Raw genomic sequence first — 20,571 nt, forward strand, 5'->3', positions numbered from 1 at the left:
TTGGTGATCTGCAGACGATTTGCTTCCCAAGCGGTGAGGGAAGCTTGAGACTTCAGTTTCTTACTGTAAAACTGTGTGCGCGTGTGCGTGTGTGTGTGTGTGTGTGTGTGTGTGTGTGTTCCTTACTGCTTTGCCAGACAGGAAGGCAGGCTTCTGATGGCCTTTTCTCAGTCCCAGTTCCCTCATACGTCGCCCAGGTGTGACTCCTGCTCAACCCAGCATGTCCCTGGGCTCGGCGTCTGCCGGGCCCTCCCTCCCACGCTGGCCTCACAGCCCCTCCGTCCTACTGACACCTGGGGATGATCCTTTCCTTCAACCTCTACTTTGATTTTAAATACTCTTTCTGTAGAGTTTTATGCACATTTCTAGATGCTCATAAGCAGTGGGAGCAGCTTGTCAGCTCCAATCATGCTGTCAGAACCAGCCAGCACTGTGGCATATTCGGGGCAGCAAGAGAACAGGGGACAGATGAGCACCCGGCTCAGCCTGGGGCTGGGGGGGCAGGTGGTTCTCAGAAGCTCTGGGGAAGGACTGAAAGGATTTCAGCAGGGGAGTGACAAGATTTTTTCTGTGCCTTAAGAGAGCTCTCTGATGGCGATGTGGAAGATGCGTGTGAAGCATGTGTGGGGCAAACGCAAGCCGAGGAAGTGAGATGAATAGAACGTGGTGACTGGCTGTGAGCGGGGGAGGGAGAGGAGGCGTCCAGGATACACGGCTCTCTGGCCTCTGTGACCAGGTAGATGGCGACATCTCTCAGCACGGCAGGCTTGACAAGAGGAGCAGAGCGGTTTGGGGGAAGGGACCACAGGGATGAGCTTCCTGTCGGGCGCATTCAGAGGATTTGCCTAGTAGGTGACTGCAAATAAGTGCTTGGACCTCACGCCAGGACAGGGGACACAGACTGGGCAATGATCTGTCATTGAAGCCCCAGGCCCGGGTGACACTATGTGGGACAGCCAGTGAAATTAAAAGGACTAATGGCAAAGAAGAGGACAAAAAATAACTCTGGCAGGATTCCTACTTCTTCTTGAAGTGCCAGCCAGGATGCCACCTCCTGAAAGCCCAGCCCTGCCACAAGGCTTAGGTGGCCCTCATCCGTGTGCTATGCATCCCCATGTCACATGTGCCCATCTCCACGTCATGAGCTCTGGGCCCGTGTCCCCTCACGTTATGTCCTCAGAGTGGAGCCCAGCTGACCGAGGGGGCTCTGTAACTAGCCACCACGAGGAAAGCAGGTCAGGGAGAAAGGGTGATGGTGGTTGGTGAGGAGGGAGCCGTGGGGAAGGGGCATCCCGGCTGGCACAGCTGGGGGCAGTGGCAGGGCCACACACAGGGTGAGTGCAGGAGCTGCCCAGCCCTGCAGGGGAGGCAGACGCGGGCTGTGCTGGGGCCTTAGGACAAGCTGCCCACTGAGAGCCCTTTAGTGACAAGAAGTTTTATCTTCTAAATAAAAATGGTGTCACCCTGCCATGCTTCACCAGCTGCAAACTCAAAAAGGGCTCCACAGACCAGGAGATGGGACACCCAGTCTCTGGATTGCACAGCACTGTTCTCGGATTCCCTGTAGAAGTCACAAGGTAAAAGTATGCATTTGACCCTGACTTAAAAACAGAAGTAGCATTTCCTACAGCAGGATTTTGAAAGACCTGCCCTCTGTGGTTTGACATGAGCAGGGGGACTTGCTCATTGCAGGAAGCGGGAGGCACAGTGGACCTCTGCAGACACAAGCTCAGGAAGCACATCCATAGCCGCTGTCCCCAGTGAGAACTGGCGCATACACATTCGTGTCCCAGTGGCGTCCAGACGGAGAGTGGCCTGTGTGACTGTAGAGTTTATGAAACGCTTACTGCACATCTCATAACTTTGAAAAGCACCTACTAATGACCCGCCTGTTGCAAGGCAAGCTTCCCCCACCACATCCTGTGACCAGACAGGAGAGAACATTGCGTGAGCTTCACAATCTCAGGACCTCCGTGCCACACCCCCAGCGAGTACCGCACTTCACCTCACTTCCGTGCCGTTTCCCTTTAAAGTGCACACAGTAGGACCAGGGTCACCACTGCTCCAGGAGGGAATGCCACTGGAGTGCCACTGAGAAGACAAAGTGGCTCACTTATCTCCTCAAGTCCTGGTCTACATGGGGTGAGACTCTATTAATCTCAGCTGGCCGGGGTCTGGGCAGGAGGAACGTTTCCTGGGCTGCCTCAGCTGCTGGAGGGCGTCGTGCCGCCCACTTCTGGGAAGGAGCCATAAATGCCCAGCAGGTACAGGGACTCACAATGATTGAGTCTTGCGTTTACCCACGGATTTCTTCAAATGAGCAGGGGACAGGGGTCTAAATGAAAAATGAAGGAGAGTAATTTGATAAAGGCCATTTGCCTGCAGTGATGGCTCAGAACGGATGAAACAAGATGAAAGTCCCCGGATTCCACAGTTTGCTGAGCCATTAAATCCTGTAACAGAAGAGGGCGGGGGACCCCTCCCTCTTGCAGTCAGCCTCCAGCGGCAGCTGTCACTTGGCTGGTGCTCCATCAGAGGGAGATAGCCCTGCCTCCATCTATAAAACGTGCTTTCTTTTCTTTAAAAAAATAAGGAAGGTGCTCTGGCCCTATAAAGATTGCCAGTGCGGAGCAGCTCCAGCCAGAATTGCCACTTGCCCCCCTGGAGTATCCCCTCCATCTACTGCTGTACCCTGCCACTGCCCTGTCTCCAGAATAGGCACAAGAAACCCCTGGCTGGTCTTAAAACCATTGTGGTGAATTCAAAATAATGGGGAGAGAAAACATGGTTCCAGGGAAAGTCATTTTTCCCTTAGATCAGTCCGCTTTTTTTTAATTACTGTGGTAAAATGCAGTAACGTTTACCATTAGTCACATTTAGCACATTCACAGTGGTGTGGTACCATCGCCACTAATCCAGTTCCAGAGCGTTTTCATCACTCCAAAGGGGAACCCTGTACCTTTCAAGCAGTCCCCCCACAACCCCACTCTAGGTTGGCCTATTCTAGACATTTCATGGAGGTGGCATTACACAACATGGGGCTTTTCGTGCCTGGCTCCTTTCGTTTATCATGTTTTCAGGGATCAGCCGTGAGGTAGCACGTGTCAGTACTTCACTCCATTCTATGGCCAGATACTATTCCACTGAATGGATATGCCACATTTTGTCCAGTCATCAGTTGATAAATATTTGGGTTGTTTCTACCTTTTGTTAATTATAAATAATGCTGCTATAAACATTCCTTTGCAAGTTGTTTGAACACCTGTTTTCATTTCTTCTGGGTCTCTATCCGAGAGTGGAATTGTTGGGTCATGTGGTAAGTCTATGTTTGACTTATTAAGGAACCACCAAATTCAGTTCACATCATCTTACACTGCTGTCCACCTGTGGCAGGTGTGGCTTAGCCTAGCTCTGCAGACGGGCTGGTGGTTCCTCCTGCCCACATTGTTCTGTTATAAACTCACATATTCAACCCCTTCTTCTGCCCAAACCCCACAGTCACAAGAGAACAGACTGGAATCAGGACAGGGCTGCTCAGGACCGTGCCAGGGGAGAAGTGGGGGCACAGGCGTACATGCATGATCACTTAAGGTGGCGATACAGAATATTCCTATGCTAAGGAGCAGGCCTCCCTTCTGGGACAGGCTGTCTCCATCCTGCAGGTTTTCTGGCCACTCTCCCTTCGGAATGGACTTCATGGAGTGGGCAGCTTTAAGCCCTACAAGGACCTTGACCAGTCATGCCCAGCAGCTTCCTTGTTGATGAGGCTGCCATTATCTGCCATTGACGACATTGTATTGCTGGAAAAGAGCAGTTTGCAGAGCAGGAGAACCGAGGCCTGCACAGTTGTGCTGACCCAGCAAGCCCAGAACAACACGCTTGCTGGCAGTGCACGTGTGCCCAGCAGCACCTGGGACGCATCCCTCAATGCAAGGTCCTGTGTATGAATTCCCATAAGCTCCCTCCCTGCCCTCCAGGAACTTGGATTCTAAAATTGGAGACCAGTACATATGGCCTAACTGCTGCATTAAACTTGCAGGATTTAAACATAGGGTTAGAATCCAGCCTCTAGAATGTAAGACAGTCAGGAAGAGGATGCTCAGAACAGAAGCATTCTTACGAAATTAGGAACTATGCTAAAAATGTATAAAGAACATAAACCAATTCAGTAATAAAAGCTCTCCTGAACCATCTCTTTGGGAGGTTCTTAGCACTTTACTAAGAAAGGATGGAAAATTCCTTCTATAAGCAAAGAATACAGTGTATGCTCCCCACATGCAGTGCTTCACAGCTTGCAAAGTGCCCCCATGTACCTCATTCACCATAAAGCTCAGGAGAAGACCCCCTATCTTGGCTACAAACTCATCTCGTGTATTTCTAGTGCCTAGCACAATGCCTGAGGTGGAGTAAACAGGGAGTACGTGGATGGATGGAATGATCAAACCATTTACCTTCACTCAGAAAGTAGGCAAAGTATCTGTTACGCACATCTGATGGTTGTACAAGACCAAGAGGTTTGAGTGACTTGGACAAGGTCATGGAGTCTGGGCCCTACGGTCCTCAGGCTCTTGGACTCAGACCTCAAAGGAATCAGGAGAGATCTCAAGTGGGCTTAGAAAAAGTCAAGCAAAAATCCAGGGGAATGTGTGGGGACCATCATTAACGCCCCCTTTTCTTTCCTAACTGTCATTCAGTTAAGGGATGTTGTTAGACTTCAGTGTTTGCCACTTCAGTGCAGACCAGACTCTGCGGCCTAGGAGAGAGGCCGAGCTGCAGACACGGGGCTGCGAGGAGATGGCCTTGAAGCCAGTCAGCATGTGCTCTGCACAGTCAGTTCTCTGCACTGCCCAGTCCTACTCTCCGACCGAGCCGGCTCCTCCTCCACCCACAGGGCTGGCCTCTGTTGTGGGATGACGGAGAACCTGCACCACCCACGGGGAGGAGAGGATAACCCATGGGCTGCCCTAGGACAGCTCGTGTGGTCACAGGAAGGAGCTCCCGCAGGGCTGGGACGGGAGCAGTGGGGCAGGGAGAAGGAAGGGGGCCGGAGCTCAGCCGCATCCCACAGCCCCATGCTCCTGGCCGCGCAAGAGAGAACTTTCACTGCGCAGAGGGGGCCTGGGGTGGGGGGGCGCCTTAGTGTCTGAAGGGGAGTTACCTGCCGATTATCTGCTTGGATGCCTCAGGCAGGGCTCTACTTTCTGCTCTGCTGGAGGCTCCCTGAAGAAGGGAACTGGCCCTCCTCTGTCCCCTCCATCATCTCCCGCCAACTTCCTCCCGGCCAGTATTCACTCCACAGGGCTTACCCCCACTCAAAGGACCAGAGATGCCTTCTGCCCAGCCCCGTGTGGGGAGAAGCCATCTGGAGCCCTGGTTCTCTGCATTTTTCATCCTGCAGCCACCCCCATCCACACCCCCACACCAGGTGTCCATTTCCAAGGGGAAGTCCACCATTGTCATCCTCTCATTCATTCCCTAATAGCCATTTGCTCCTCTTCATTTTCCCACCAGCCTTAATCCTGCACCAAGACTGTAGAACAGATGCTGGAGGTACCCGGAGCCCAACCAAGGAAGGAAGGGTAGAGTTGGGGGCTTCTCTGCCGATGCTGGGTGCATGCCCGGCAGGGGGTCTCACGTCAGAGGGGCCCTGTGAACACGCGGACTTGAGTGGGGGGCTAACGATCCCACTCCTTCTCTCTCCTCCTCTCTTTCCAAGCTGACTTGGAATGTGAGAACGCATTCCCTGAGACTCTGAGGCCCCAGGTGACTCTGGAGCCCCCCGCATGCACACCACTGTACCAGGCTCCACAGGAGAGGAGGGGACCCAGGAAGGGGGGGCAGAGCCTGCCCCAGGAGCAGGGCACATGCCCACCAGGAGGCCTCTGCCAGGGTCAGAAGGGGGACACCCCCAGAAAGGCTTCCAGAGGACTCGGATCCAGCACAGAGGGACTCAGAGGCGGTGCCAAGTGGCCAGGGAGGCAGGGAGGCCACGCAAGCTCGAGAAGCAGCAGAGGCAGGCCCTGGGCAGTGGGGAGCTGGGCCTGGAGGCATCTCCAGCTGCAGGCAGGGCTGCAGAGGCAGGCCTGCATGAAGGCCAGGGCTGGGGCTGCAGGACCCACACCCAGGCCCGGCAGCCACAGGCCACGCATCCAAGCCCGCACAGCAGCCGTGGCTCCCGCGGAATGGAGAAGTGCCTGAGTCACTGCTTCTGATGGGCTCTGCTATTTTTATGTCCAAGGCTGGATAAAAATAGCTGTCTAAGCTAAGGTTTTAGCTGCAGCCAACAAGACATTAAGTATTAGATACCTACTGCCCACAAGCGATAAGCATGGGTCTCTTCCTGTGTCCCTTTTCTGCCATTCCATGACATGTTTAATGAGAAAGCACGTAGGACGCAGCCATGAGAACAGCCCCTTAAGAACACCTCAGATTACCTCCCAAACTGGGGCACACCCACGGGGCACGCCAGGGAAGTGTGCCCAGTCAGTGGGGTCCTGAGTGTCATCTGCAAGGCCTGGAGGAGTTGCCCCAGCACCCTGGGTGGAGAAGATGTCTAAGGGAACATGCCTTCCTGGCCAGCCAGTGCTTAGAAAGCGCCCCGCACTCCCTGTGGCCCAGGGAGAGCATGTCCAGGCTGGGCCTGGCCTCCCCGCTGCATGTGGACCCTTAGCTTTCACTGTCCAACACTAAGAGGGACATTAGTCCAGGGCACCCAGCAGAGCGTTCTAGGGGAACCAGCTTGTCCCCACCCCCAGTGCTACCCTGAAGGAAGCAAAGCATTCACGGGCACAGGGGCAAGGCCTGCCTGTCCTGCCCAGCGGCCCCAGGGCAGCAGGCCTTTCTCGTTTCACCTCCCAGCTCACAGAAAGCTGATGAGACTTAAGCCAAGGTGCAGCGTGGGACTGTGGGCATGTGTGAGCAGACGGGAGGTGCCAGCCTATTCCGACAAGTTTCTCAGCTCTTAAAATAAGCAGCATCTGAAGCTTTCAGTGCTGCACGAGGAGCTGGAGGGCAGGTGCACCCAGCCCCGCCACCCCCACTCTGCGGCCTCCTCAGCACAGACCCCCACCCGGACCAGCCAGAGTGTGGCAGACCTGCTGGGCCTTCCCCAGGCCAGCGGGAGGCACGGAGCTCCAGGCAGGGGACGTGAGCGGCTCCCAGGGACTCCCGTGCAGAGACAAAGGCAGAAGCCCCACAAGGTGCCCGCATTCCCTGGCTACCAGGGCCAGGGGTCTGTCCGCAGAGCCGCCTACCTCAGTGCTCGGTGGCAGCCACGTTGTGGGTCCGGCCCCCAGGGTGAGAAGAGCCCAGCGAGGCCTTGGGGAAACGGGAGGCAGACCCAGCTTCCCAGCTGGACCCTGTGACAGGCAGGGGCGAGCCCGCACCCACAGAAGACATTTCTCCTCTCAGGGAGAGTGAGTGGGGAGAATGTCCACTTATCCCTGGACACCCAGCCTCCCAGGGCTCCTGCTGCAATCAGAGGTAACTGAGAAACAGTCACAAATCAGAACCTCAACCCCACCTGATATCTAAAGCCCAGGCGACTGTTAGCTCACGCCAGAGGTTTGGCGGCTGTGGTTCCATGCATCTCCCTCTGGTCAGCGTGCCAGGCTGGACAACAGGCCTGATGCCAGAACTTCAGCCCCTCTGCTCTCTGACAGCTCTGGTTTCAGGCTATGGCCATCCTTCCTGTCCTCACCCTCTTGGAGTTCTCTAGCCCTCCTCTGAGGCCTCCTGTGCCCATGTCCCCTGGGGCATCTGTGAGGCCCACCGGGCCTGGACGAATAGCAGGCCCCAGAGGTTGCCAGGAAAATTCACCCCACTCTGGCTGTCTGCTAACTGCTTTTTTTTGGATCTTCCAGTGAGAAGCGCCACCTTCAAGTTAATGTCACCAACCCCGTGCAGTGCAGCCTGCATGGCAAGAAGTGCACTGTCTCCGTGGAGACACGGCTCAACCAGCCAGAGCCCGACTTCACCAAGAACCGCTCGGGCTTCATCCTCAGCGTGCCCGGGAACTGACTGCTCGCCAGAGGCGGCCTTCCCCGGGAGCAGGGCTGCAGAGCCTGGAGCCGCTGGCCCAGGGCAGGCATCACCTCTGCTCAGCATCCTAGGCTCCTATCTAATTGCTGAATCCCTGCTGCTTCCCGCTAGAAATCAGCTCGCAAGGGTCTGTGCCTGGGGAGGAGCCCCTCTTCTGCCTTCTCTAAGGCTCCTCCGCTGAGGTGTTCTTGGCTGTTTGCCTTGGGTCTCCATCTTCTCTGTCCTGACTTTCCATGGTCCTCACTGAACAGACCAAAGAGCCTGGTGCCCTGCCCCAGATGCCCGGGCTGACACAGAGACCATGTCCTGCCGCAGGCAAGATGGTGCCTCAGTCAGGGCAGGCCTCCCTCAGCTGACCAGGTCAGCCCACAGCATGCCTTGACTTAGTGACCAGCTGCTGACCCTCCAAGGGGTGGGAGGACCCAGGACACAGTTTCCCTAACCAAAGATAGGCTCCCCAGGTGGGGGGCAGGCAGCTTGGGTGGAATAGCTGAGGATGCAGCCCTGCTCTCTGTGAGCCCAGCCTGCCACCCCTTCCCTGAGGTGACCGTCGCACCTGTGACCTGGCTCAGGGAGCTGCTCAGAGCTCCTTGGCAGACCCCTGCCCCCCTGCCCTTGCAGCCAGCCAGCGCCACCAGGTGAGCAGGTTCACCTGTAGGGCCAGCCCCTCAGCCACAGGCCATTGGCCAGGGCTGCCCAGTCCGCCCTGCCCAGAGCTGCCCCTGGGCCTCCTGGCCCCCTCTCCAGGATGGCAGCGTGGGACCGTCTCACTCAGCCACACAGCCTGTGCCCATGGTTGTCTGTACTTGTTTTTCCAATTTGCAGGGTTGCTCATCAGACCTCGTGTCTGCTGTACCCACACTCTTGTCAGGAACACTATTAAGAAATGGAGCTGCAGGGGTGACTGGAGCGCTGGGGTTTGGAAGTTTCCCCTGCTGACACCTCCATCTCACGTGATCTGGAGAGCTAGGGTGGGGCAGGTGGGGCGGGGCACACTGAATTTCGGGAAGTAGAGCAATAGAAACAGCACAGGGTCCTGGCACTGCAGGCCAGGCCAGGATGCCCACCCCCACCCTGCTCAGAGCCCTGGCGCAGCTGGGGCCCAGGCTGCAGGTACTCAGACCTCATGCCAGGTGAGTACCGCTGTCTCACCTGTCTCTGCCCGGAAGAAAGCATATGTGCTTTAGATGCATCATTCCTGGGACCACCATCCTCCCAAGCCTCAACCTCCGGGCAGCCCGGGGCCCCTGACCAGAAGCATTCAAGGAAAGAGAGGCTCAGGCAGCCGTGTGCTGAGGTGGCTGAGAGTGAACCCACGCCTCAGGAGGGGCCTGGCAGGGTCTTAAAGAGGGACATGCCACCGTTTTCTTCACTTTCAGCTAGATGCTGCGCCCCTCCCTACCTCCACCCCACCCAAACTCCTATCCTGCTACCCTAACCTCACAAAACACACCAACACCTGAGGGCAGCTTCCAGTGCCCCGCCAGTACCTGACATGATTCCCTGGCTTACCCCCAGGTGGTCCCAGCAGCCTGCACACCCCCCACTCCTGGTCCCCAGGGCTCACAAACATTTGCACCATGTGCAATTTGCAACAAAGAATCCTACTGGCATCCTGTTCTCATTCTTGAAACCTGGTCAGCAGCCTGCACAGCACAGAGGTGCCACCAGCCCAGTTTAGCAACCGTCACAGTTTTGCCAATCACCCCATCACTAGCTGATCCATCTTAACTGGAACATCACCTCGCCTTCCCACTTACTTTCCCAGAGTTGCTACTTTATACTAGTACATGCAAATGTATGTTTTAGACACACCAAAATGGAACATGCCAAACGGGTGCCTTTTGGAGGCTGGAGGGGAGGAGGGGTTTGGAGTCCTTCCTCCCACCTTTGGACACTGCTGGTGGCCCCTCAGCCCAGCACCAGAGCCTCCCAGCTGAGGGCCTCTCAGAAGACCCTGTTGACAAGCACTTTTTGTGATGCCCTAAAAGTCACAGTGTGTGACAACTGAAAAAGGGTGAGGAATTCAGGGTGTGGTCATGGTAATGCTTCCAGGGTGCCAAGGGGCGGCAGGAAGACACAGTGATTGGATGTGATGAAGGGTTTCTCTTGATTTAATTAAATGCAGTTTTATGGTTTGGTGCATATATTCCTATTTTCCATTAAATTAACTTTATTTCTAAAGCATATTTTGATTTATCAAGACCAATAAAGCATTAAATCTTATTTTTAAAGGTGTTCTGCTTATCCATAATTGAAAGCCATAATTTGTGAAATTTTAGCTTGTATAAAGTCAACTGTTATCCCCTAGGATGGGAGGGAGCATTAAGCACAAATAAGTAAAATGGAGGATAATTTACCTGAGGCTTCTGAACAAAAAACATTAACTAGTGAGCAAGAAGAAAGCCGGGAGAACAAGGGGGGGGGGGGTGTTAAATCTGAACACTTTCTTGTACCATCTCCAAGCCTGTGCACTTGACTCAAAAGTTCATTGCTCTCAATGAACTTCCTGAAATCAAGGCATGTATGCAGATGACCCTTCAACAACGAGGGGGCCACCACCACCTCAGTTGAAAGGCCACATATAACTTTTGACTCCCCAAAAATAACAGCCTACTGTTGACCAGAAGTCTTACTGATGACATAAACACATTTTGCATATTATATGCTGTAGTCTTACAATAAAGCCAGGAAAAAAAATTTTTTTTCAAATTGTCACATTTCCAAACAAATTTTCCACTACACTTACTGAAGAAAATCTGCATGTAATTGGACCTCGCAGTTCAAACCCATGTTCCTATATTGAAGGAAAGGCTCAGATTCCTATAGCTGCGGCTTGGAAAAGAGCCTGAGTGAAGGGTGCCAACCAGCCTCTCCCCAAGCTGGGTAGTTGTTGGGGGACAGTGGGGATGGCAGGTGAATGAGGGAGAGAGAAGTCAGGACCTCTCAGAGTGGTGGGGGAGCTTCAGGCAAGCAGGGCCTGCGAGGGCAACGATGCCCCGGCCCCCAACCTTGCAGCCGCAGGATGGCACCCGGTCCCTGGTCCCAGGTCCCTGGCGGGAGCAAGCAAACAACCTCTGTGACTCAACTGAGGGGATGGCCTGAGGAGGGCAAGTACCCTGATCTCCCAGGGAGCAGCTTGAGCAGAAAGGCCTTCCTGATGCCCGGGTTATCGCCGGGTAATGGGGTGCCCCTCCACGGAGGGTCCAGTCCACACCACTCTAGCCCAAGGCTAGGCTGCTGGCATGATGTGCAGAGACCACTGGCAGTACAGCTGGGAGGCGACCCCTCCCTTACCACTATTTCTGGTTGGGGTGGCTGTTTATCTGGGAGCCCCAGGGCAATATTCTTCTCTTAGAAACCCACACAGAAGTAAACTGGCAGCAGTGAGCCACATGGACACGGGTCTACTCCTACTGGCCTGGAAGCCTCTGGGCACTGAGCAGGGCCAGGCCCAGGACACATGGGGGCAGCAGCCAGAGTCAAGCTTCACTACCAGGGTCTAGGCCTGGTGCCCCTGCAGGACCCACTTGGCCAGCCCTCACCAGGCCATGCCTGGGCCTGATCCTCCCTGGCCACAGGTCCCAGTCGCCCAGCTTCACCAAGCTAAGGGAGCCTGTGGGGAGCAAATCCTGACCCCAAACAGCAACTGAACCAGAGTTGACTTAACCTATGCTTCTGTTAATCACCTTAATGTCAACACAAGCTTGTTAATCCCTCTCCCCTAACCCTCCCCTCCCCCATAACACAAATCCAATTATGTTCTGAGTGCAGAGATCATTTATAAAAGGGGCCCCCAGCCCGCTCATGAATGACATGCCCACAAAAAGAGGTCTATGTAATGGATGGTCAGTGCATTTTATTTAATCAGCACAGTACAAAAATAAATAAAAATAAGGGAAGGGGAATTAAATTACAGCCAAACTGAGCTTCATGAACTTGTCAGATTATAAACCACACATACTTTACAAACACACTACACATACATACAAAATGAGACAAATATAAATTAATATTAACAATACCCACAGTTTGGTCAAAGAATAGCTACAGAAGAAATTGCACTAAAAACCAACATACATCGCACGCATGTAATTAGCAGTTTCAAATATACAGCTATGAATAATCCCGAGTGAAAAAAATGGCACGTTCCCTTTTCATTCCAAGTTTTAACAACTATTGGAACAAAACTAAATACTAATAACTGCATGGAAAGAATCTATCAACCCTGAAGGTTTACAAGAAAAAGAGAAAAACCAAATCCTGAATATTATTCCTGTGACTTGTTCTGTGCACGGGTGTAATTTTCACAGCCATCTGTTCTAAGATTATTTTTCTTAAGACACAAAATGCTCCTGGTTTGCATGCACAATATCACTGTAAAAGCAACAATTAAAGAATAAGGGGTAGGTTTTCTTTTTTTGTAGGTTAGTTTTTTTTTTTTTTTAATTGTCCTAAAAGTAGTCTTCATAGCAGCATGTCAAATGGGTTCATTGCTTGCACACTCAAGTATCTCGGTTCCTTTACACAATACTGATGACCAGTGCACGGGCGCGGAGGATCCCACGACAGGCTTCACACTGACTGAACTAGAGCTACTTCCTCAGCCCCCAACCACTCCGGAAATATGCACCTCCTCCAAGGAATAAAAAAATAGATATGGAGAAAGAGAAGGAAACACACAAAACTGGAATCCTGTGGATGAATGGTTTCGGGCCAGGTTTAGCCGGCTGAATGGCCGAATGGGTGACCACACGCGCGCCCCCCTCTTGAGACGCAGCACCAGAACCTCCCTCTTGCTGCTGCCCCCACGGGCCTCCTACCTCAGGTCACACATGGTGGCAGGATCTGAGCGCACAGGCTGTGACAACTCCAGCAGAGGAGAGGTGCTGCAGGGAAGTCTGTGCGGCAGCTGCGGGTTCCTTCCAGCTCCGCGTCAGAGCATCTGGCAGTCCGGGAATGGCTCAGCGAGGGCCGCGGGGCGCAGCAGGGCAAACGCTTTCCCGCAGGGGCAGGCCCTCTTCCGCGTATCCGGAGCACCACGGATGGCGGGCTCTGCTCCAGGCCTCTTAAACCCGGACCTCAATTTCACAGCTTTCTCCCGTTTATGTGAATTTCAGTAGTGCTTGTGCTCAAATCAGCAGCCACCTGGAACCTAATCCTACGTAAAAAGACCCTCTGCTTCCCCAGCCCCTCTTCCAGGCTCCCTGGGGGATTGGGACCGGACAAGGGAATTCTCTGTAGCATGTTCCCGATGGTCTTTGTTCCCAAAGCCAGAGTGATGGGCCATGGAGGAAGACTTGCTCCCTTCTCTTGGTCCTCTCCCAAGTCCCAAGCCACCAATCTGGGAAAATTAGAAAGAAAATTGATTAAGTACACATCATGTGTTTTTACAGCCACTAGGGTAAGGTGGAAACCCAACCAGCAGCTGCAAATGATCAGCTGGAGAATCAGCAGGCTTCCAAAGCCATCAGGAGTTCTAGTCCCATCGTGTAATTGTCTCCAAGATCCAGCTGTCTTGCTGGGCCTCACAGGGCAAGGCTTCCTCTTCAGAAAAAAACTGAACTGTGTGGAAACAGCTTTAAGTTAAGGGGGGTGGGGGGAGCAGGGAGGGGTTCATCATCACATCACCCTGATCCCACCAACTTTGCCAGACCTATCATGTACGCCGCCAGCAAGGGGCCTTAGCCCCTAGGTGGGCCCCGGCCTGGTCTCAGGCATGGCAGCCCCACCTGCCCACAAGGCAGGCTGTTGATCCACGGGCACCTGCAGCTGTCCTGGCCTCTGCCACAGGCTGAGCTGCATTATTCAAATGAAAACTCACCCATGGAGGTTGTCCCCAGCTTCACCCCACCCCTTTAGCTGGAACCCAAAATGAAAAGAACTTAATGGGTCAAACCAGCTCCTTAACCAACACTACCAACAAGGCTGAGAGCAGGGGCAAGGGGGTTGGGGGTGAGTTCCATGTCTCCGCTGAAGGAAAGTCCTCCTCCCTAGAAAAGAAAAAGAGCAAACCCAGTCCTGCATGTCCTACGACAGGATACAGTCTTTTTGCACCAAGCCGGCTTTTCCTCGATTGAAGAGGTTTCCCCAGGGCGGTGGGCATCTTGCCTCACAGCCCCCCTTGTGGCTCAGTCAGGGTGGCCGGCTCAGGAGCCACCAAGAGAATGGACGGACGACCCAAAACGGCAGCCAGAAAAGGGCCTCCAACCAGAAATGCCAACTCCTCCTTGGGCCAACTGGCAGCGGCCCCTCTCCAGCTCCCATGCAGGGAGCAGCGGGCAGCCTCACCTGCCCTGGTCCAGCAAGGGCACAGGCCACAGAGGCAGGGCAGTCCTTTGAATTTCTCCAAATGAGAGACCAGTGACCTGGGTGGCTCTGAACAGATCTTCTGGGTTTTGCACGAGGTTTGGGAGTTCAAAAGCGCCCAGAGTTCTCTGCAGGACTGAAGAAAGCCCCAAGGAGAGAAGGTGGGAAAGGAGAAACCCCGGTGGCTTTGCTAGACACATACTGTACACAAAATCTGCTTTAATAATAAATTTTTAAAAATCAATTGAATCCTTGAGCCAGGATGCGGGCTACAGGGCTCACCGATCGAGCCCTAGGAGAAGCCGCTTCTTGTCCTCCTGGCCACTCTCATTCTTCAGGTCGGAGAACACCTGTGTGAAGTAGTGTGGGTCGGCATTAATCTGCAGCATCTTGGAGCTCATAAGGTTGATGACAGAGAGGCAGCGGTCCCAAAAGGCCTCCTTGCAGCTCTCCACCAGGAAGGGCTTGAGCGGATAGGAGATCTCATTGCCCATGTAGGAGTAGGAGAGGTATAGGCAGGTCAGCAGGACGGCCTGGAGCTCATGGTCGGAGCCCACCTCAGAGGAGATTACATCCCTGCAGAGCATGTAGAGGAAGACCACGTTGGCGGGCGTGATGAAGCCTTGGTCCTGCCAGCCCTGCAGAAGCAGCGAGCGATCCACGCTGCGCAGCCAGAGCACAGGGTCCGTGGGGGACAGGTGCTTCAGGCGGTAGCACCGGCGGCAGAGGAACTCGCCCAGGCAGCGCAGCAGCTCGCTGGTGGACGCCTGGACGATGACCCGTTTGGGCGTCCCTGCAGAGGTGACAGCAGGGTGCGGGGCCTTCTTGACAGAGGAGGAGACCCCGGTCTGGGAGCCAGAGAGCTGGCTGGCAGGGGGTGCAGGCGGCTGGGCCGGTGGGGGCTGGGCAAACGTGGACAGGTTGGCGCACGACAGTGACTTCTTCAGGTTCTCATTGTTGAGGTGCGTGATGTTGTTCTGGTAGCTGCTGTTGGGCTGCACCTTCTTGGAGTTCTTCTTCTTGGCCGACACGGCCACGATCCTCTTCCAAGGCAGCACGGAGATGATGGAGTGGCGCTTCAGGTTCTTGTCCTTGGCGTTCTTGCTGTTCTGCACGGCCGTGTAGTGGCCCACGGTGGCCGCGCCATCCTCAAACAGCGTGGCCTTCCGGTAGCTGGGAGACAGGGACAGCACCGTGCCCATGGTGCCGCTGCGCGCCGGGCTGGGGCCCGCGCCCCTGCGCGCCCAGCCTGCCGGCCGGAGGGAAAAACCAGCTCACCGAGCCCGCGGCGGCCCCGGGCAGGAGGCGGGGGCGCTCCCGGGACGCGTGCTGCCCCTTCGGATCTGCGTGGAAAACAAGATGGTGCTCAGCCCCAGGCGGGGCTCACCGCCGCGCTCCTCCACCCTGGCCGCGGCGGCCCCCGCGGACTTGGCCCCGGGGCCCGCACCCGGGCCTTGCCCCGGCCCCGCGGCCCCGCCCGCGCCCCCGCGCCGCAGCCAGGGCTCCTCCACTGCAGCAGCCCCCGCCCGCTGCCGCCGCCGCCACCGCTGCGGTCCGGATGGCAGCGGGAGGGGTTCGAGTGAGGGCGGAGGCGGCCGGGGACCCCCGCCCAGACACCGCGCGGCCCCGACCCCGGCCCGGGCAACAAGAGACCGCGAGGCGCAGGCTTACCCCACAAGCGGCGGCTCCTGCGCTCCGCGCCCTCCGCAATGCGCGCCGCGGCTCGGCACCGCTGTCCCGGCGCTCGGCGGGGCTCGCGCTCGGCGGCGGCGGCGGCTCCGGAGCTTCTGTCCAAGGTTCTGCAGGCGCCGCGTCCCCGCCCCCTGTCCGACCGCCTTCGCCGCCGCCGCGCTCCCGCTCCCGCTCCCGCCCCGGCGCGCACCCCAGCGGCAGCCTCTCCGGGGCGCGCGCACGGACCACGCGCCTGCCCGGGCGGTCCTGGTGCCTCCGGGAGCCGGAGCCGTTGCCGACCTCGGCACGGGCTGCGCGAGGTGCGGGTAGGGATGCGGCCGCGACCCCAAGGTACTTCTACGCGCCGCGCTGCGTTTAGGACCCGGGCTCGGGCGGCGGCGGCGGGTACTCGAGGCTCCGGCCCCGCCCCGGCTCTCGGGGGTCGCCCCCCACCTCACTGCTCGCCGCCAGCTCTGCGCCACCGCGCGAGCAGCGGACGGGCGGCGTGAGCCTAGGACCTCCCGCGCCGCGGAGCTCAGGCCCGGGGAAGCGCGGCGGGCGGGGCGGGGCCTAGGCCGACCCCGCCTCCCCGCCCCGACACGTGCTGCCTTTGTTCCCGCCGCTGCGTCCGCAGTCGCGGCTCCGGGGACGCTCTCGGCCCCGACTGAGGCTGTCACCTGAGCCGTTCGGGAAGCCATGCGCGAAGGCCGAGGCGCCGAGATCCCTCCTTCCATGTAACATCCTCGACCGCGGGGAAAGAAGCTTGGGGGCTGGCGGAGTAAGGCGCCGAGTTGGGGGTACGTCTTTGCTGAGGTCTCCTGAATGCCACGGGCCTCCCGAGAGCACTGTTAAATCGGTAGTGCCTTCCCTTCCCGGGCCTCCGTTCCCCCACCCCATTACATGCCGGCCGCCCTGGTAGGTCTCAGAAACCCAGGCCAGAGAGTCGTTGGCAGTTCTGAGCCATTCCGCAAACAGCAACTGGCTTTCCCACACCACACCTGGGACAGGGCCCTGAGACCCCTGGCTGGGCTCTGCTCAGGGATGGGCCGATCCTGAACCCATCACAAATGTGACCACAAAATTTCCACTCTCCCTCCAACCAGGCTTGATCCTCCGATTTAAATATTTTTCACATTAAACATGTATAATTTGAAAACCTGGTGCCAGTAAAATTATAAAATTCTGAGCAAAATTATGGTTCTAAGAACTGTTCCTCTCACAGATGAGAATCCAGCTCCTTCACCAAGGCCATTCTTCAGTTTTTAGTTTGGTTCTGGAAACTGATTCAGATTTGACCACAATCCTGAGAAACATAGATAGGTTTACCAGATTGTCACTTCTAGACCTAGAGATGAGTTAAGTAGCAATCCAGAGAAAATCCAGTTCCCTGACTCCTAGATCACTCCCATACACTTGGGCTGTCAACCTGTGGCAGCTCTGCCTACTGCCCTAAGCAGAACAGAAATCTGGTATCATTCAGAAAAATGCTATCAAACCAGAAAGTGCTAGAATTTACTACCCAGAGATTGCTCTGTCAGTAGTGGCAACTGAAAACTTTAGGGACCTTAGTGACACATATATGGAAAATGCATTGTTCTAAACCCAGAGGGCTACTTCTTCCACAGCCCTTCAGAAACATCCACAGGAGCTGTCTTAACTCGGAAGATGCAGACAGGGCCTTTGCTCAGTGTGTCCCTCCCTCTGAATGTTCCTCAGTGTATAACCTCTAACCCCTTCTCAAATGGAGCTATCCTTAACCCTCCTCTACAATATGGGGGCTCTAAGAAGTGATCCCCAAGTCCTATGGCCCAAGGACTCTCTTCCTCTCAAAGGCAAAGCCAAATCCCAGGCTTTTTGCCTCCAGCCCCTAAGTGGAGAGAGACTCAACTCCTAAGTTGGCCTCTGTCTTGAGGTTCCCTTTAGATGGTAGTGTTGATCAAAGGTTAAGTACTTTCCATTTCCCAAAATATGCCTAGATTTTTTATATTATTAAGGTATCATTGATATACAATCTTATGCTCAGGTTTCACATGAGCAACATTATGGTTACTACATTCTCCCTATTACCAAGTCCCCACCACATATCCCATCACAGTCACTGTCCATCAGCGTAGTAAGATGCTATAGAGTCACTACTTGTCTTCTCTGTGCTATACTTCCTTCCCTGTGCCCCCCCTATATTGTGTGCTAATCATAAAGCTCCTTAATCCCCTTATGCCTCCCTTCCCACCCATCCTCCCCAGTCCCTTTCCCTTTGGTAACTGTTAGTCCATCCTTGGGTTCTGTGAGTCTGCTGCTGTTTTGTTCCTTCAGTTTTTGCTTTGTTGTTATACTCCACAGATGAGTGAAATCATTTGGTACTTGTCTTTCTCTGCCTGGCTTCTTTCACTGAGCATAATACCCTCTAGCTCCATCCATGTTGTTGCAAATGGTAGGATTTGTTTCTTTCTTATGGCTAAATATTATTCCATTGTGAATATGTACCACATCTTCTTTATCCATTCATCTACTGATGGACACTTAGGTTGCTTCCATTTCTTGGCTATTGTAAATAGTGCTGTGATAAACATAGGGGTAATATGCCTAGATTTCTTAACCTATTATCCACCCCTTAGAACTATCTGGACCCACTGTTACTACACCTACAAATTTTGGTTCTAGCAACCCCAATTCACAGTGGGTAGTATCAAGTTCCACTTCACCCCACCTTGTTTCCCAAACCAAGGAACCATGCACTTGCCTTGTCCAGCCTGACCACACCCTGGTGTCCTCTCATGCTTTTGCCTGGCCAGCTCTTCCCTAACACCTTCAAAAAGCTGCTTGCAATACTATCCCAGCCTCCTCACACTTGTCAAAGGCAAAGTCATGTTTGCAGGACAGCATGAATGGGATGGCACTGCCTGCCCACTTGCTCCTGTAACTGATAGTTATCCAGAACACCTATACACCCATGCCATGCATGCTCTGCCTGCTTCAAGGCACCCACCACAACCCCCTAGCTCCCATCACCACTCCAAATGCAAAGTAAGAGAAGTGCAAAAATCTGTTAGAAATGGCAGAATCAAGGACCCAGAAGGCAGACCCAGCTGTACAAAGCAGAGCTGTTTTCTTCCCAGTCTTCATCAGAGAACTCCACATCCCACCACCAATCAGCCTATTTACACTGAAGCCTACCTCTAGCTGTGTTATCTGGGCTGCTGCCAATGTATTGTCAGAGAATCCCCAACCTCTGGATGCTCCCCACCACCTCCACTCCAGTCCCAAACCACCTTGAGGAAGGGAAGCCAAGGACCCAGCCAGTTAGCTTGCAGAAAGGGTTCCAAATAAAGCAGCGCCAAGACCTGGCTCCTGAGGAGTCACGCTTTGTTCTTTCAGGGATCACAGAGCAGCATCTAGTGGCCCTTCTGGGCAGCACAGATTACATAACTCGCACACAGCAGGGATCCAGCGCCAAGCACCTCAGTATCTCATGAACACACCAGGAAGCCCTGGCATCATGAGGGCTGGTGGCAGCAAGGGTTCCTACATAAGGAGCCGGGCCCAGGCAGCCCATGGGCCACTGTACTCTCTCAGCTGTGCCTACACCCAGCTGATCTGAGGGCCTGGGAGGGGAAGCAGTGCTGGAGACCTAGAGTTGCACTATCCAAAAGTATATGTGAGCCACAAACGCAAGCCACATAAGATGGTATTTTCTAGCAGCCACATTAAAAAGGTAAAAAGAAACAGGTGGATTTTCATGTTTAACCCAATATGTTAATAGTTCAACATACAAAGTTGTTCAATTACTTTACTATTTTCCTGTACTGTCTTCAAAGTCCGGTCTATTTACACTTGCAGTCCACCACAGCTGCAGCTAGAACACTTTAAGGGCTCAGTAGCCTCATGTGGCTACAGGCTACACACTGGGCATCAGTCTAGAGGGAGTCACAGACCTACAAAGGGAGCAGAGGAAAGGGCTGTGCCCAACTGAGCTCCTGGGGGCTGCCCTAGGCTTGGGAAACCCCTACCCTCTGCTCCAGCTCTGAATCCCTTTATAGTATTTTTTAAAGTCCTTTGTTGAACCAAAACTCTTCCTGTAAGAGACATAGTATTAAAACAGAGAATAGCAGAACTGCTCAGTGGGCTGGCTCCCCCCACCCACCCAGTGGCCTCAGAGCCCCCAGAACCATGCCCAAGGTCTAAGGGGGCAGTAGGAAAGTCAGTCAGAGCTCTCCAAGCACTTGGATTTCCACTGCTTCACATAACCCTCGTGCCAGTTACCTATGTGCCATCCTCATGATCTAGATGAGGAAAGAGGCTCAGAGGATTTAACAGCCCAACCTGTGTCCTCACTAGACTATGCTGCCTTGGAAAAACAAAAAGATACCTAAACACCATCTTTGATTTCAGACCTCACAGACCAACTTCCTTACCCAAAGCCCTCCACTTAACCACAGATTTAAAGATCTTCCATGAAGCAATGAGACAGCAGAGCTCTGGCCTGTCTAGAGGGCTACACAGCGCTGTGTTGGACTTTGTTCAGACACCTTCCAGCACTCAAGAAAACACACA

General features: G+C 54.5%; 2 protein-coding genes across 3 annotated transcripts in view; one reads left to right on the forward strand and one right to left on the reverse strand.

Annotated features, from left to right (window-relative positions):
• The window catches only part of MYO1D (myosin ID), a 358,498-nt gene extending 348,232 nt beyond the window's left edge, over positions 1 to 10,266 (forward strand). For both annotated transcript variants that reach the window (XM_036879016.2, XM_036879015.2), the window contains one exon: positions 7,863 to 10,266. In XM_036879016.2, the coding sequence (XP_036734911.1) occupies positions 7,863 to 8,019 (157 nt within the window). In that variant the 3' untranslated portion in view covers positions 8,020 to 10,266. The remainder of the gene's footprint in view (positions 1 to 7,862) is intronic.
• Positions 10,267 to 11,873: 1,607 nt separating this feature from the next.
• On the reverse strand, positions 11,874 to 16,477 carry CDK5R1 (cyclin dependent kinase 5 regulatory subunit 1). Its single transcript, XM_036879018.2, has 2 exons — positions 16,021 to 16,477; positions 11,874 to 15,692 (listed from the first exon to the last, which is right to left on the reverse strand). The coding sequence occupies exon 2, from the start codon at positions 15,549 to 15,551 to the stop codon at positions 14,628 to 14,630; it is 924 nt and encodes a 307-aa protein (XP_036734913.1). The 5' UTR covers positions 15,552 to 15,692; positions 16,021 to 16,477; the 3' UTR covers positions 11,874 to 14,627.
• Positions 16,478 to 20,571: the final 4,094 nt, after the last annotated feature.

The sequence above is a fragment of the Manis pentadactyla genome, chromosome 4, assembly GCF_030020395.1.
Source record: "Manis pentadactyla isolate mManPen7 chromosome 4, mManPen7.hap1, whole genome shotgun sequence".
Classification (NCBI taxonomy): Eukaryota; Metazoa; Chordata; class Mammalia; order Pholidota; family Manidae; genus Manis; species Manis pentadactyla.

What these genes read in the sequence shown, in the direction of transcription:
- CDK5R1 (XM_036879018.2), bottom strand. Translation starts at nt 15,551, where the DNA reads ATGGGCACGGTGCTGTCCCTGTCTCCCAGCTACCGGAAGGCCACGCTG.